The sequence below is a fragment of the Mirounga angustirostris genome, unplaced genomic scaffold (assembly GCF_029215605.1).
Source record: "Mirounga angustirostris isolate CCGP_5_RB_7025 unplaced genomic scaffold, mMirAng1.0.hap1 SCAF_6, whole genome shotgun sequence".
Lineage (NCBI taxonomy): Eukaryota > Metazoa > Chordata > Mammalia > Carnivora > Phocidae > Mirounga > Mirounga angustirostris.
Window position 1 is genome coordinate 55,413,187 of NW_026991714.1, and position 14,475 is coordinate 55,427,661.

Genomic DNA, 14,475 nt, shown 5'->3' on the forward strand with positions numbered 1-14,475 from the left:
AGAATATATTTCTCCATAGACATAATAATGTAAAAAGTGGTTACATTTCCAAGCAAGCCCACAAAGCCATGCTGAGCTTTAGTTGAACTATATTACTGCCACATTTTCTCTAAACTGTGACACTATGCTTCTTACATTTTAATATTTCTGAAATTATTGGGATGCATCCTCCAATTCTTGGCAAAAAAACCCTGCCCATCAGCAGTTGGAAAGATAAGTTATGACATAGTTATTATTCCTTAGATATGTGTGATGTAGATAACAGTCCTTCATTTTTTTTAGATGAAAATATTTTCTTATTTTCTGAAAAAATGGTGATATAGATGGTAAGGTAAGAAATTTTATGCTAGACTCAGAATACCTTTTCTCTACTGGACAGGAAAATCAAAGTGTGTAACACCCACTGTTTGAAATGGACTCTCTTAGAATACATTAATTTTCAAATCTAGGGAAGATTAATTTGGCTTATTCATGGTTTTAATGAATTACTAGACTCTGAACAGCTATCTGTCAAGAGTCTCCAGTAGAATTTTCAGGGGAAGGTATTTAACTTTTAGGGATAAATAACTTGGCTTAGGAAAATGCAAAATTAAGATTTTGATGAAATAGAAAATAGTTTTTTTCAATGTACTTCGAAATCATACTGCTAGTCCTAAAAACGCTAAAATGCTCCAAGTCATGAATAAAGATTAGAAAAATAGCATGATCCTCTAAGGCCATGCATAACTGCTAATGGGCAACAGATCTTCAAATTTTATTATTATTTTATTTATTTATTTACTTACTTATTTATTTATTTATTTTTAAAGATTTTATTTATTTGACAAAGAGAGATACAGCGAGAGAGGGAACACAAGCAGGGGAGTGGGAGAGGGAGAAGTAGGCTTCCCGCCGAGCAGGGACCCCGATGCGGGGCTCGATCCCAGGACCCTGGGATCATGACCTGAGCCGAAGGCAGACGCTTAACAACTGAGCCACCCAGGCGCCCCTAGATCTTCAAATTTTAAATGTGAGGAAGGTTGAGTGGGAGACACCAGTGATACTAAAGAAAGACACATGCGAATCTACGGGTCAACGTGGACAATTGCCGTTAAGGATACTTGTTTGGATCCACATATAACTTGCTTTCAAAAGAGTAGTTATTAAATTACAGTGTATTTTACAATAAGTGACATCTTAGAATTAAGAATTTCAGTGCAAATGCTTTTTTTATATTCCAGGGTGCACAACCAGGTGATACAGAAAGGAACTTGAGAAGGAAGACTAAGCATTCCTCACTAAATTACTGTATGCTACAGTAAAGCAAAAGGCAATACCTATTTTTGCAAGCATAATTTGAAGAACCACAATTGAATAAAACAAAGTAGATGCATCCTAATAAAAACATGGGGAAATTATATTAAAGATGATCACAAATAAATCAGGAGGGACATTTTAATATGATAAAATGTTTAGTTCAAACCAAAGAATATTAAGAGAGATATATACTATCATTTGAAATAACAGAAGGAATAGTTAACAACACGTAGAAAAAAGTTAAATTATTAAAAATAATTATTAAAAGGTACAAGGTCTTGAATTATTAAAAATACAAGGAGAAATAGAAATTATTAAAGATACAAGGAAAAACAAACACAGTCATAGAAGATTAAGCATTCAATTATCAGCATATGGTAGGTAAAAATTAAAAATTCTGCAAAAGAGATCTTTACTAAAATTAATAAGGAAAAAAATAAAATTAATAAGGAGGTATAAATAAATTATATTAAATGAGGTATCAAGGATTATCTTTTTCAATAATCATGGAGTGCTGACAAATACTTATCATAGTTGTAAAAGGCTTTTTACAAGCTGTAAAAAGTTTCAAAATATAAAAGGATATACATTTGATTCTCAAATCACAGTGAGAAATCTATTTTAAAAATGAGAAAATTCAAAGTACTTAAAAATACTAGAATACTATTAGAATTTTTCTCATTTAAAATAAGGGGCAACTGGGTGGCTCAGTTGGTTAAGCGTCCCACTCTTAGTTTTGGCTCAGGTCAGGATCTTGAAGTTGTGGGATGGAAGCCTGCATTGGGCTTGGTGCTCAATGCAGAGTCTGCTTCAGGTTCTCTCTCCCTCCCTCTCATTCACTTTCTCTCAAATAAATAAATAAAATCTTTTTAAAATAAAAAAATAAAATGAGAGAAAAATGACAAACTAAGCATGTAACAAAATTTTAAAGCTACTAAAAATGTAATCCAAAAAATAAAGGGCATAGGCAAAGTGGACAAGTATAAAATGAGAAAGGGGGGAATAATAAGTATAATGATCTTTGCTGGCAAATTTAATAAAGATTTAAAAAACAAAAGAGGAAGCAGAAACTAAATATTAAGAAAGCCTACAGTAGTGGGGCACCTGGGTGGCTCAGTTGTTAAGCATTTGCCTTTGGCTTAAGTCATGATCCCAGGGTCCTGGGATTGAGCCCGGGATTGAGCCCCGCATCGGGCTCCCTGCTCGTCAGGAAGCCTGCTTCTCCCTTTCCCACTCCCTCTGCTTTGTGTTCCCTCTCCTGCTGTGTCTCTCTCTGTCAAATAAATAAATAAAATCTTAAAAAAAAAAGAGCCTACAGTAGTCAAAAAAAGAAGTAAGCTATTGTTGTGTTTAATAGAAACAAAACTGATTTATATACTTAAATTTTACAAGTATATATGAAGATATAGCTTGTGTAAAACTTTATGTACCAAATAATACTTGGCCAAAGTACAAAAAGCTATAATAATTTTTTTTAAAAATTAAAGGAAAATTATTATCTGGGGGATTTTTAACACATTTAGGTAGACCAAAAAAAAAAAAAAAAAAGCTAAAGATATGAAACAGAGGATTCTAATCTAGGGTCTGCCTTTTCATGAACCCTATAAAATAATATACCAACTTTTGTTTCTATGTGTCTGTATTTTGTGGGGAGGGGTAGTCCAAAAGTTTCATCAGATTCCCAAAGGAGAATTAAAATAGGTTAAGAAGCACTGATACTGAGGACTTTAACACCAGGCACTAGGTATTTTACTTGCCCTGCACGCATTATCTTCATGGCAATACTAAGAGTTAAGTACTATCATTACTTTCAATTTTTAGACAAGGAATCTGAGGCATTGAGAAGTTAAGTAACTTCAAAGTCACAAAATCTGGGAATGGTGGAGCTGATATCAGAAACTTGGTCTGTTTGACATATAGTTTTCCTTTCATTTTATAATATTTCTTATAGATTTTGTTTGTCATACTTTGGCCAAGTATTATCTGGCACATAAAGTATTAATTTAGTATATAAGGTCTTCATGTGTACCTACTATCTGTCTTTGTGTAGCACTATTTTGTAAATTCTAGTCAATTCACCTAGGCAAGATATACACACACATCTCAACACAAAATAGTAAATGAGTTTAAGTTCAGAGGAACCACCAATGAATGGTAATCAGGGATCTGTTTATAACTGGTTATTCAAACAGTTATAATAAAAGACAATCTCTAAAATATTAACTAATTCCAGAGAGGCTGGGAAGTTGACAGAATAGGAGGACCCAAGCTCACCTTGTCCCACAGATACAACTAGATAATACCCACATCAGTGTAAATAATCCAGAAAAGGACTTGAAAACTGGCAAAACAAACTTTACAACTAAAGGTAAAGAGGCATATCTAAGAGGAGAGAAAGGGCGGAGACATGGTGGGGAGCTAAACAGACCACAGGCCATCTGTGGGAGGGAAGGAGCTCGCAGGCACAGAGAGGAGAGAAAAGGACCCTGACGCTGGGGAGCCCCCACAGGGAAGACATTTGGCTTGAAAACTAGAAGCACCAAATTTCATGAGTTCTTACAACCGGTGGGACTTAAAGCCTGGAGTTTTAAAAATCAGCAGGCTCGGTTCTGGGACAGCCTAGAGGGCGATAGGAAGCAGAGTCTCTGCCCTTAAAGGGATAGCAGAGGAACAGCCCTTGGAGGTGCAGCATAAAAGCAGCAGTTTGAAAAATGCCTGGGGCTTATGGGATAGAGTGTTATTTACTGATCTCAGAGCATGTCCTGGAGGGACAGAAATCACTGGGGAACTCCTTCAGGAACAAAGGAACTGGCAGGATCCCTGAGGGACTTCTCCAGGAACTGAGGAGCTCGCAGGTGCCATTCCCCTCCCCTGGCCCTTCAGCATAAACACACAGCCACTTGCAGGAACCAGCACTGAGCAGGCATTCACTACCTAACTTGCTTACACAGGGTTCCGCGCCGCAACCCCCCCTTCCCCAGCTTCAGTGGATGTGCCCTTTCCAGTCAAGCTTGCCTCAGTCCTGGTGCTGTTTGTCTCCTCCCCTAGAAGATGGGCACAAACCTTGCCAACACTGCATCTCCTGGTCCACTTTGTGGGACCTCAGTCCCCCTGGTGGCGGCCTCCCCATGGAAGACTAATGCACACCTTGCTAAAACTGTGAGCCCCACCCCAGTCAACTCATCCCACTGGTGGTGACACATCCACTCCAGTATGCTCTTGGCCTATTCAAACAGGGGCCGCACGCCTGGCAATGTGCAAGCAAGTGGCCAGCACCATCCCAAAGGGATTCTGCCCCGCAGCAAGGGGAAGAGAGCCACACATACCAGTCAGAGGGCAGCCCTAGCAGCGGGTGGGGCAGACAGTTGTTCTGATTGCAGGCCCCACCCACCAACAAAAATTTCTCAGGGGGCAACACAGGGAAAGTGCCCTGCAGTTTGGTGCTACTTCATCTCTGGCAAATGCCTGGTTTGACTCAACTTAAGCCCGAGGTGGCCCCAGACTTGTCCACTAACACCACAGGGACAAGCCACTGCCCATAGGCAAACAGAGCCACTGCAGATGACTGCACTGAAGGGAGAGTTGATAAAACACAGCAGCAGGGCACATGTAACAAACAGGGGAGACACCCCTGAAGTGTCAGTTTCTGGTGAACAAGAGACACTGCACTGCAGGGCACTACCAGCCCTCTTCTTCATAAGGCCATTACTTTTAAGAGCAGGAGACAGAGCTGACTTTCCTAACACAGAAACAGACAGAGAGAGACAAAATGAGGAGACAGGAATATGTCCCAAATCAAAGAACAGGACATAACCACAGCAAGAGACCTAAGCAAAGTGGATATAAGTAATATGTCAGATAGAGGATTTAAAGTAATGATCATAAAGATACTCACTGAACTTGAGAAAAGAGTGGAGGACATCAGGGAGACCTTATAACAAAGAGATATAAAAGAAGCAATCAAAGATGAAGAACACAATAAATGAAATTAAAAATATACTAGATGGAATAAATAGCAGGCTAGAGGAAGCAGAGGAATGAATTAGCAACCTGGAGGACAGAGTAATGGAAAGTAATCAAGTTGAGCAGGTGAGAGAAAAAAAATTTATGCGGAATGAAAATAGATTTAGGGAACTCAGCAACTCCATCAAGCATAGTAACATTCTCATTATAGGGATCCCAGAAGAAGAGGAGACAGAAAAGGGGGCAGAAAATTTATTTGAAGAAATAATAGCTGAAAAGTTCCCTAATCCAGGGAAGAAAACAAATATCCAGATCCAAGGAGGCACAGAGATTCCCCGACAAAATCAACCCAAGGAGGTCCACACCAAGACACATAATAATTAAAATGGCAACAAGTAGTGATAAAGAGAGAATTTTAAAAGCAAGAGAAAAGAAGACAGTTATATACAAATGAAACCCCATAAGGCTATCAGCAAATTTTTCAGCAGAAACTTTGAAGGCCAGAAAGCAGTAGCATGATATATTCAAAGTGCTGAAAGGAAAAAAAATCTGCAGCCAAGAATACTCTCTCCAGCATGGCTATAATTCAGAAGAGAAGGAGAGAGAAAGAGATTCCCAGACAAACAAAAACTAAAGAAGTTCATGACCACTAAACCAGCCTTACAGGAAATGTTAAAGGAGACTGTATGATTATAAAGGAAAGACCATAAGTAAGAGTAAGAAAATAGGAAGGACAAAAGCAATAAAAATAAGTGTATCCACAAAAATCAGTCAAGGGACTCACAAAATAAAAGGTTGTGAAGAATTACATCATATCCCAAACATGTGGTGGGGAGAGGAGTAAAGAATGGGCTCAAACTTAAGTGACCATCAACTTAATATAGACTGGTATATGCAGAAAATGTAATACACAAATCTAATGGTAACCACAAATCGAAAACCAATAATATATATGCAAAAAATAAAGAGTAAGAATCCAAGTATATCACTAAACAAACCCAGCAAACTGAGAGAAAAGAGCAAGAGAAGAAAGGATCAGAGAAGAGCTATAAAACAACCACAAGGGGCTTCTGGGTGGCTCAGTTGTTGGGCGTCTGTCTTCGGCTCAGGTCATGGTCCCAGGGCCCTGGGATCGAGCCCCGCATAGGGCTCCCTGCTTGGCGGGAAGCCTGCTTCTCCCTCTCCCACTCCCCCTGCTTGTGTTCTCACTTCCCCTGCTTGTGTTCCTTCTCTCACTGTGTCTCTCTCTGTCAGATAAATAAATAAACTCTTTAAAAAAAAAAACAACACAAAACAAGTAACAAAATGGCAATAAATACATACCTATTACTTGGAATGTAAATGGACTAAATGCCCCAAACGAAAGATATAGGGTGACAGAATGGATTTATAAACACGACCCATCTATATGCTGCTTACAAAAGACTTATTTCACACCTAAAGACACCTGCAGATTGAAGCAGGGGTATGGAGAAACATTATGCAGGTAGAAGACAAAAGAAAGCCAGGGTAGCCATACTTATGGCTTTTCTCTTTGGAGAAAATAGACTTTATGACAAAACTGTAACAAGAGACAAAGAAAGGCACTATATAAAATGAGATGGACAATTGAACAAGAAGATATAACAACTGTATATATTTATGCACCCAACATGGGAACACCTAAATACATAAAACAGTTAACAAACATAAAGGAACTAATAGATAGTAATACAATAATAGTAGGGGACTTTAACACCTCACTTATATCAATGGATAGATAATCCAGACAGAAAATCAACAAGGAAACGGTGGTTTTGAATGGCACACTGGACCAGATAAAATTAACAGATATATTCAGAACACTCCATCCTAAAATAGCAGAATACATAATATTTAAAAAATTTTTTTAGAGAGGCAGACTGCCCACAGGTGGGGGGGGAAGGAGGATGAGGGAGAGAGACAATCCCAAACAGGCTCCATGCTCAGTGCAGAGCCTGACATGGGGCTCAATCCCATGACCCTGAGATCATGACCTGATCTGAAATCAGGAGTTGGATGCTTAACCAACTGAGGCACCCAGGCGCCCCAGAATACACATTCTTTTTAAGTTCACATGGAACATTTTTCAGAATAGATCACATAATAGGCCATGCAGCAAGTCTCAACGAATTCAAAAAGATCAAAGCCATACCATGCATTTTCTCTGACCATCATTCATGACACTAGAAATCAACCACCAGAAAATATCTGGAAAGAGCACCAAAACATGGAGGTTAAATAACATGCTACTAAACAATGAATGGGTCAACCAGGAAATCAAAGAAGAGATAAAAAATTACATGGAGAGAAATGAAAATGAAAACACAATGGTTCAAATTATTGGATTCAGCAAATCATTGGATGCAGCAAAAGGGAAGTATATAGGAATACAAGCCTACCTCAAGGTGAAAGAAAAATCTCAAACAATCTAACCTACACCTAAAGGAGCTAGGAAAAAAACAACAAACAAAACCTAAAACCAGCCGAAGGAAGGAAATAATAAAAATTAGAGCAGAAATAAATGAAAAAGAAACTAAACACACAATAGAACAGATCAATTGAAACTAGGTTCTTGGAAAAAAATTGAAAAAATTGATAAACCTCTAGCTAGACTTATCAAGAAAAAAAGAGAAAGGACTCAAATAAATAAAATAAAAAATGAGAGAGGAGAAATAACAACCACACCACAGAAATAGAAATAATTATAATAGAATATTATGAAAAATTATATTCCAACAAATTGGATAACCTGGAAGAAGTGGATAAATTCCTAGAAACACATAAACTACCAAAACAGAAACAGAAAGAAATAGAAAACTTGAACAGACTGATAACCAGCAATGAAAATGAATCAGCAATCAAAAATCTCCCAAAAAACAAAAAGCCAGGACCAGATGGCTTCACAGGTGAATTCTACCAAACATTTAAAGAAGAGTTAATGCCTATTCTCAAACTTTTAAAAAGGTAGAAGAGGAAGGAAAATTTCTAAATTCATTCTATGAGGCTAACATTATTCTGATACAAAACCAGATAAAGATACCACAAAAAAAGAGAACTACAGGCCAACAACTCTGATGAACATAGATGCAAAAACAGCATTTTTCACAGAAGTGGAGCAAACATTTGTATAAAATCACAAAAGACCCCAAATAGCCAAACCATCTTGAAAAAGAAAAACAAAACTGGAGATATCACAATTCTGGACTTCAATTTATATTATAAAACTTTAGTAATCAAAACTTTATGGTACTGGCACAAAAACAGACACAGAGATCAATAGAATAGAATAGAAAACCGAGAAATAAACCTAGAGTTATATGCCAATTAATCTTTAACAAAGGAGGCAAGAATATGCAATGGAAAAAAGACAATTCTTCAACAAATGGTGTTGGGAAACCTGGATAGCCACATACAAAAGAATGAAACTGGACCACTTTCTTATACCATACACAATAATAAACTCAAGATGGACTAAGTATCTAAATGTGAGACCTGAAACCACAAAAATCCTAGAAGAGAAAACAGGCAATAATTTCTGACTTTGGCCATAACAACATCTTTCTAGATATGTCACCTGAGGCAAGGGAAACAAAAGCAAAAATAAACTACTGGGACTTCATCAAAATAAAATACTGCACAGCAAAGGAAACAACCAACAAAATTAAAAGACAACCTATGGAATGGGAGAAGATATTTGCAAATGACATGTCCAATAAAAATTAGTATCCAAAATATATAAAGAATTTATGAAACTCAACACCCAAAAAACAAATAAATTAAAAAATGGGCAGAAGACATGAATAGACATTTCTTCAGAGAAGACATACAGATGGCCAACAGACACATGAGAAGATGTTCAACATCACTCATCATCAGGGAAATGCAAATCAAAACCACAATGAGACATCACCTCCCACCTGTCAGAATGGCTAAAATTAAGAAACAACAGATTTTGGCAAGGATGTGGAGAAAAAGGAATCCTTTCGCACTGTTGGTGGGAAAGCAAACTGGTGCAGCTACTGTAGAAAACAGTATAGAGGTCCTTCAGAAAATTAACAATAGAACTACCCTGGAATCCGGTAATCTGGCTATTGGGCATTTGCCCAAAGAATATGAAAACACTAATTCAAAGGGATATATACACCCTTATGTTTATAGCAGCATTATTTACAGTAGTCAAATTATGGAAGCAGCCCAAGTGTCCATTGATAAATGAATGCATAAAGAAGAAATGACGTATATATACGATGGAATATTACCCAGCCATAGAAAGAATGAAATCTTGACATTTGCAACAACATAAATTGATCTAGGGAGTATAATGCTAAGCAAAATAAGCCAGTCAGAAAAAGACAAATGTTGTATGATTTCACTCATGTGGAATTTAAGAAACAAAACAAACATACAAAGGGGGAAAAAAAAAGAGACAAATCAAAAAACAGACTCTTAACTACAGAGTCTGGTTAAAGATAGTTACCAGAGAGGAGGTGGGTGGGGGGATGGATGGAAATAGATGGCAGGTATTAAGAGTACACTTATCTTGATGAGCACTGAGTAATATAAGGAACCACTGAATCACTTACTGGATTGTATATCTGAAACTAATGTAACATGTATGTTAATTACACTGGAATTAAAATAATAAAAAATTAACTAATTTCATTTAAGAGTATAAAGTTTAAATTTTTAATGTTTTTTAAAAATAATAAAATAATATTATGACACCAATTATGATTTATCATCGAATACAAGGATGGATCAATATCCTAAAAACTATTAATTAACACGTACCTATAATAGATTAAATTAAAAATTGTGCTTTAATCAATCTTGAAAACGTATTTAATAAATATCAACATCAATTTTTAAGGAAAAGTGAATAGTTTGAATAATTTCTTGAACGGTTTTATTTAAACCAACACTTTGTTAATTGAGTAGTGTAAGAGTTTTTATTAGAAACAGGAACAACATAAGGGTTCAATTTCCTATTTTAAAATATTGTGTTCAAGTTTGTTGTTTTTCAAATAAGAATGGTCTAATAAAAATAGTTCAGTGAGCTCAAACACAGGATGAATATATCCCCCCCCCAAAAAAATCCCATATGCATCCCAGCATATCAGAAATTGCTGTCCAAACAATAAAATGGGGAGGGGGACCAAAATACAATATAAATAAGAAATCAGTCTAGTAATGTGCAGAATCTATGTTAAAAATACCTCAAACTTTTGAGGGAGAACATAAAACAGAACTTGAATAATTAGAAAGATAGATTTATAAATAGGAAGATTATTTATAAATGTCAATTATTCTCAAATTATTTTACAAACTCTGAAAGTGCAATTAAAATTTCAGGACATTTTCTTTTTCTTTTTTTTTAATGTATTTTTTTTATTATGTTATGTTAATCACCATACATTACACCATTAGTTTTTGATGTAGTGTTCCATGATTCATTGTTTGCGTATAACACCCAGTGCTCCATGCAGTATGTGCCCTCTTTAGTACCCATCACCAGGCTAACCCATCCTTCCACCCCCCTCCCCTCTAGAACCCTCAGTTTGATTCTCAGAGTCCATCGTCTGTCATGGTTCGTCTCCCCCTCTGATTCCCACCCTTCATTCTTCCCCTCCTACTCTCTCTCTCTTTTTTTTTTTTTTAACATACCATGTATTATTTGTTTCAGAGGTACAGGCCTGTGATTTTTCATCAGAAGTTGATAAAATACGTTTACCTTCCACTCAAAAAAATAAATTGGAGGGATTATCATAGGTTACTGTGCTGGAAATGATCAAGAAAATAAGGAAGATCCAGTTCAATCAGATAATAAAATCTATGACAAAACAGCACTAAGTCAAAACAGTTTAGTGGTGGCACCACAAAAAAATTCTAAACAATGGAAGGGAATTTAAATGCTAGAGAATACCTAATAGGGGAATAGAAAATACCTGGATAAATACTCTGTCTCCCCTACCTGGCCAAATGTGGCACTAATTTATTGACAATATTTCATGTTGGGTCAGAATGCGTTCTTAGAACTCTTTTTTTAATTAAAAATTTTATTGAGATATTTGTAGCTTTACATGCTGTTGTAAGAAATAATACAGAGAGGGGTGCCTGGGTGGCTCAGTCTGTTAAGCGTATGCCTTCGGCTCAGGTCATGATCCCAGGGTCCTGGGATCGAGCCCTGCATCAGGCTCCCTGCTCTGCGGGAAGCCTGCTTCTCCCTCTCCCACTCCCACTGCTTGTGTTCCCTCTCTCGCTGTCTCTCTCTCTGTCAAATAAATAAATAAAATCTTAAAAAAAAAAAAAGAAAAAGAAATAATACAGAGAAACATCTAATATACTTCCCACAGTTTTCCCCAATGGTAACATTCTCCAAAGACTATACTGTAATATCTCCAGCAGGATAGTGATATTGATTCCTTCCAACCATCTTGTTCAGATTTCCCCAGTTTTAATTACGCTTGTGTGTGTGTGTGTGTGTATTTAGTTCTACACAATTTTATCATATGTAAAGCCTCTTATATCTACCACTGCCATCACAATACTCAAGAATAGCTTGGAACCCTTAAACCCATAACTATTCCCTTATACAGATGAATATAAAAAAGCATTCAGAGTTTAAACAAGCCTTTGGAAATGAAGCATTTTAACTAAGTGCTATCTGTATTGTGATCAGCAAACATTTTCTGTCCAAATGACAAGTATACTAGGCTTTGCTGGCCAAACGGTCTCTGCTCAGGTCTGCCGTCATAAGGCAAAAGCAGTCATAGACAATGCATGAATAAATACATAAATGTGGTTGTTCCAACAAAACATTGTTTACTGACCTTGGAATTTGAATTTCATATAGCATTTGCATGTTGTGAAATATCCTTCTTCTTTTAATTCCCCCCAACTATTCAAAAATGTGAAAAAAGTGGGTGCCTGGGTGGCTAAGTTGATTAAGCGTCCAGTCTTGATTTTGGTTCAGGTCATGATCTCAGGGTCATGAGATAGAGCCCCACATAGCTCTGCACTGAGCATGGAACCTGCTTAGGACTTTCTCTCTCCCTCTCTCTGCCCCTCCTCTCCCCACCCTCACTCCCTCTCTCTCTCAAAAAAAAAAAAAAGTAAAAAACATTCTTCTCTCTCAGAATGTACAAAACCAGGAGGCTGCAAAAACAGCAGGATTTAGCCCATAGGCCAAGTTTGTTGACTTCTGGTTTGTATAATGGAATTGTGAAGATAATTTAAATTAGTTCATAACATAAAAAATATCTGTTATAGCCTAGAGAGTAACAAAACTCAAGTAACAGAAAACTAGGAGAAAGTGAACATAATAGTGAAGTATGATGTAGAATTAATTTTATACCAGATGTCATACAAAAAAGTGAAAGAAAAAATAAACAACAATGACACTAAAATCAATTTTGATAAGATAAAAAAGAATAAAAAATTTTAAGACCATAAAAATGCCATGATAAGCTTACTAAGTATATGCCACCACTAAAATCCTCATGAAGCTGCAAAGGCCACGAAAAAATTCCTACATGAGAAAATTCATAAATATATAAACATACAGAAAATATTGGGTCTTGCTTTTTTTTGAAAGGAATACAAATTAAAATAATAATGAGGTACAATTTTGAACCTATTAAATCAGTAAAGTAGAAAAATGTATGTATGTATCTATATCTTCTCATGACTAGGCTTTGAAGAAACATTTATTATTAGTGAGGCTTTTCTGGACAGCAAACTGACTCTTCATTAAAAGCTCTAAGAAGCAGGGCACCTGGGTGGCTCAGTCTTTAAGCATCTGCCTTCGGCTCAGGTCATGATCCCAGGGTCCTGGGATCAAACCCCGCATCAGGCTCCCTGCTCAGTGGGAAGCCTGCTTCTCCCTCTCCCACTCCCCCTGCTTGTGTTCCCTCTCTTGCTGTCTCTCTCTCTGTCAAATAAATAAAAAATTTTGAAAAAAAAAAAAAAAGCTCTAAGAAGCTTTTTGTCCCATCTGTAATAGTTTGGGTTCATGGGAAGCAGATGCCAAAACAGGATTAGAGGTGCATGAGATTTCTAAGAGAAGGAGAGAAGGCAGGAAGGAGGCTTACGGTAGAAAGTGTCTTAGACTACAGTAAGTTCTACAAAGGGTTCAGCCAGGTTGGTGAGTTTTCTAGATTCAAAGTCACCCATTGGAGTTGACTATCCCACCATGCTTCCTGGATGGTCATGCTGGTGGATCTACACAGGGAGCAGCTAGGGCTGTCTACCAATTTGGATTCCCAGCAGCAGGGCATTTTTGTGGTTGCCTATCATCTAAATCAGTAACCTCACCCTCAGAATGCTATTTCAAAAAAATATTTCAGAGAAGATACAATCTTTATGTACAAAGATGATTATCATAATATTGGCAAAATAAAATATAATTTAAAAATTTCAAAATTGGGGAATCTTATACTGCCATTAAAATGAAAATATGAGTATGTAGAAAAAGAAAAACTTAAGATATAATGCCAAAAGGAAAAATATTACAGAAAATCTGCTTATTATTCTACAATAATTAGATTACCTGCAGATCTGTACAATACTTAAGAATTGAGGAAGAACATGAGGAAGAAAGATATAGTAGCTGCTTAATCAGGATGGTAGGATTTGGAGCTGTTTTCTGTTTTTCACAATTGTGATTTTTCTCTATTGCATTTTAAAGATATTCAGTCAGTGAAATGGGAGAGCTTTAGAGCTTATTGTACCTGGAGTTGATAGCAAGGATCATGGCTTGGTCACTTAACAGGCCTGAGTACGCATCCCATAGGCTGGCAGCTATGTTCTCCTGGAAGTATCAGGAAAAAGAAAAGAATCAATGTTGGCTGCTGTGAGACATCACATGTAGTTCTCTTCTTCCCAGAGACTGGACTGGAATATAAATCCAAGAGTTCATTGTGTTGAGAACAAACTCTAAATCCATGATAGCATCTCGGCCCGAATGGTGGCCTTTTACAGCCAACCACTCTGCTTCTATAATGAGCATTTCCAGACAAAATTTTGTTAGTCATGTTCATTACCGGGAGCTCCTCTGCACACCACTGTCACTTTTAAGTGCAATCTACTCAGTGTGGAGGTCTCTTAATAAAAAATACCAGCAGGATGATTTAAGTCAGGCCTTACTGAAAAATGTATCACACCATAGAATGAGAACCACGTACAGGTCAATGTACA

General features: G+C 36.8%; 1 protein-coding gene across 1 annotated transcript in view; it reads right to left on the minus strand.

Moving 5' to 3' along the window:
- The window catches only part of MROH9 (maestro heat like repeat family member 9), a 115,958-nt gene that overhangs the window by 88,788 nt on the left and 12,695 nt on the right, over positions 1–14,475 (minus strand). Inside the window, exon 2 of the mRNA XM_064595528.1 lies at positions 1,317–1,374. Coding sequence (XP_064451598.1) covers positions 1,317–1,374 — 58 coding nt within the window. The remainder of the gene's footprint in view (positions 1–1,316; positions 1,375–14,475) is intronic.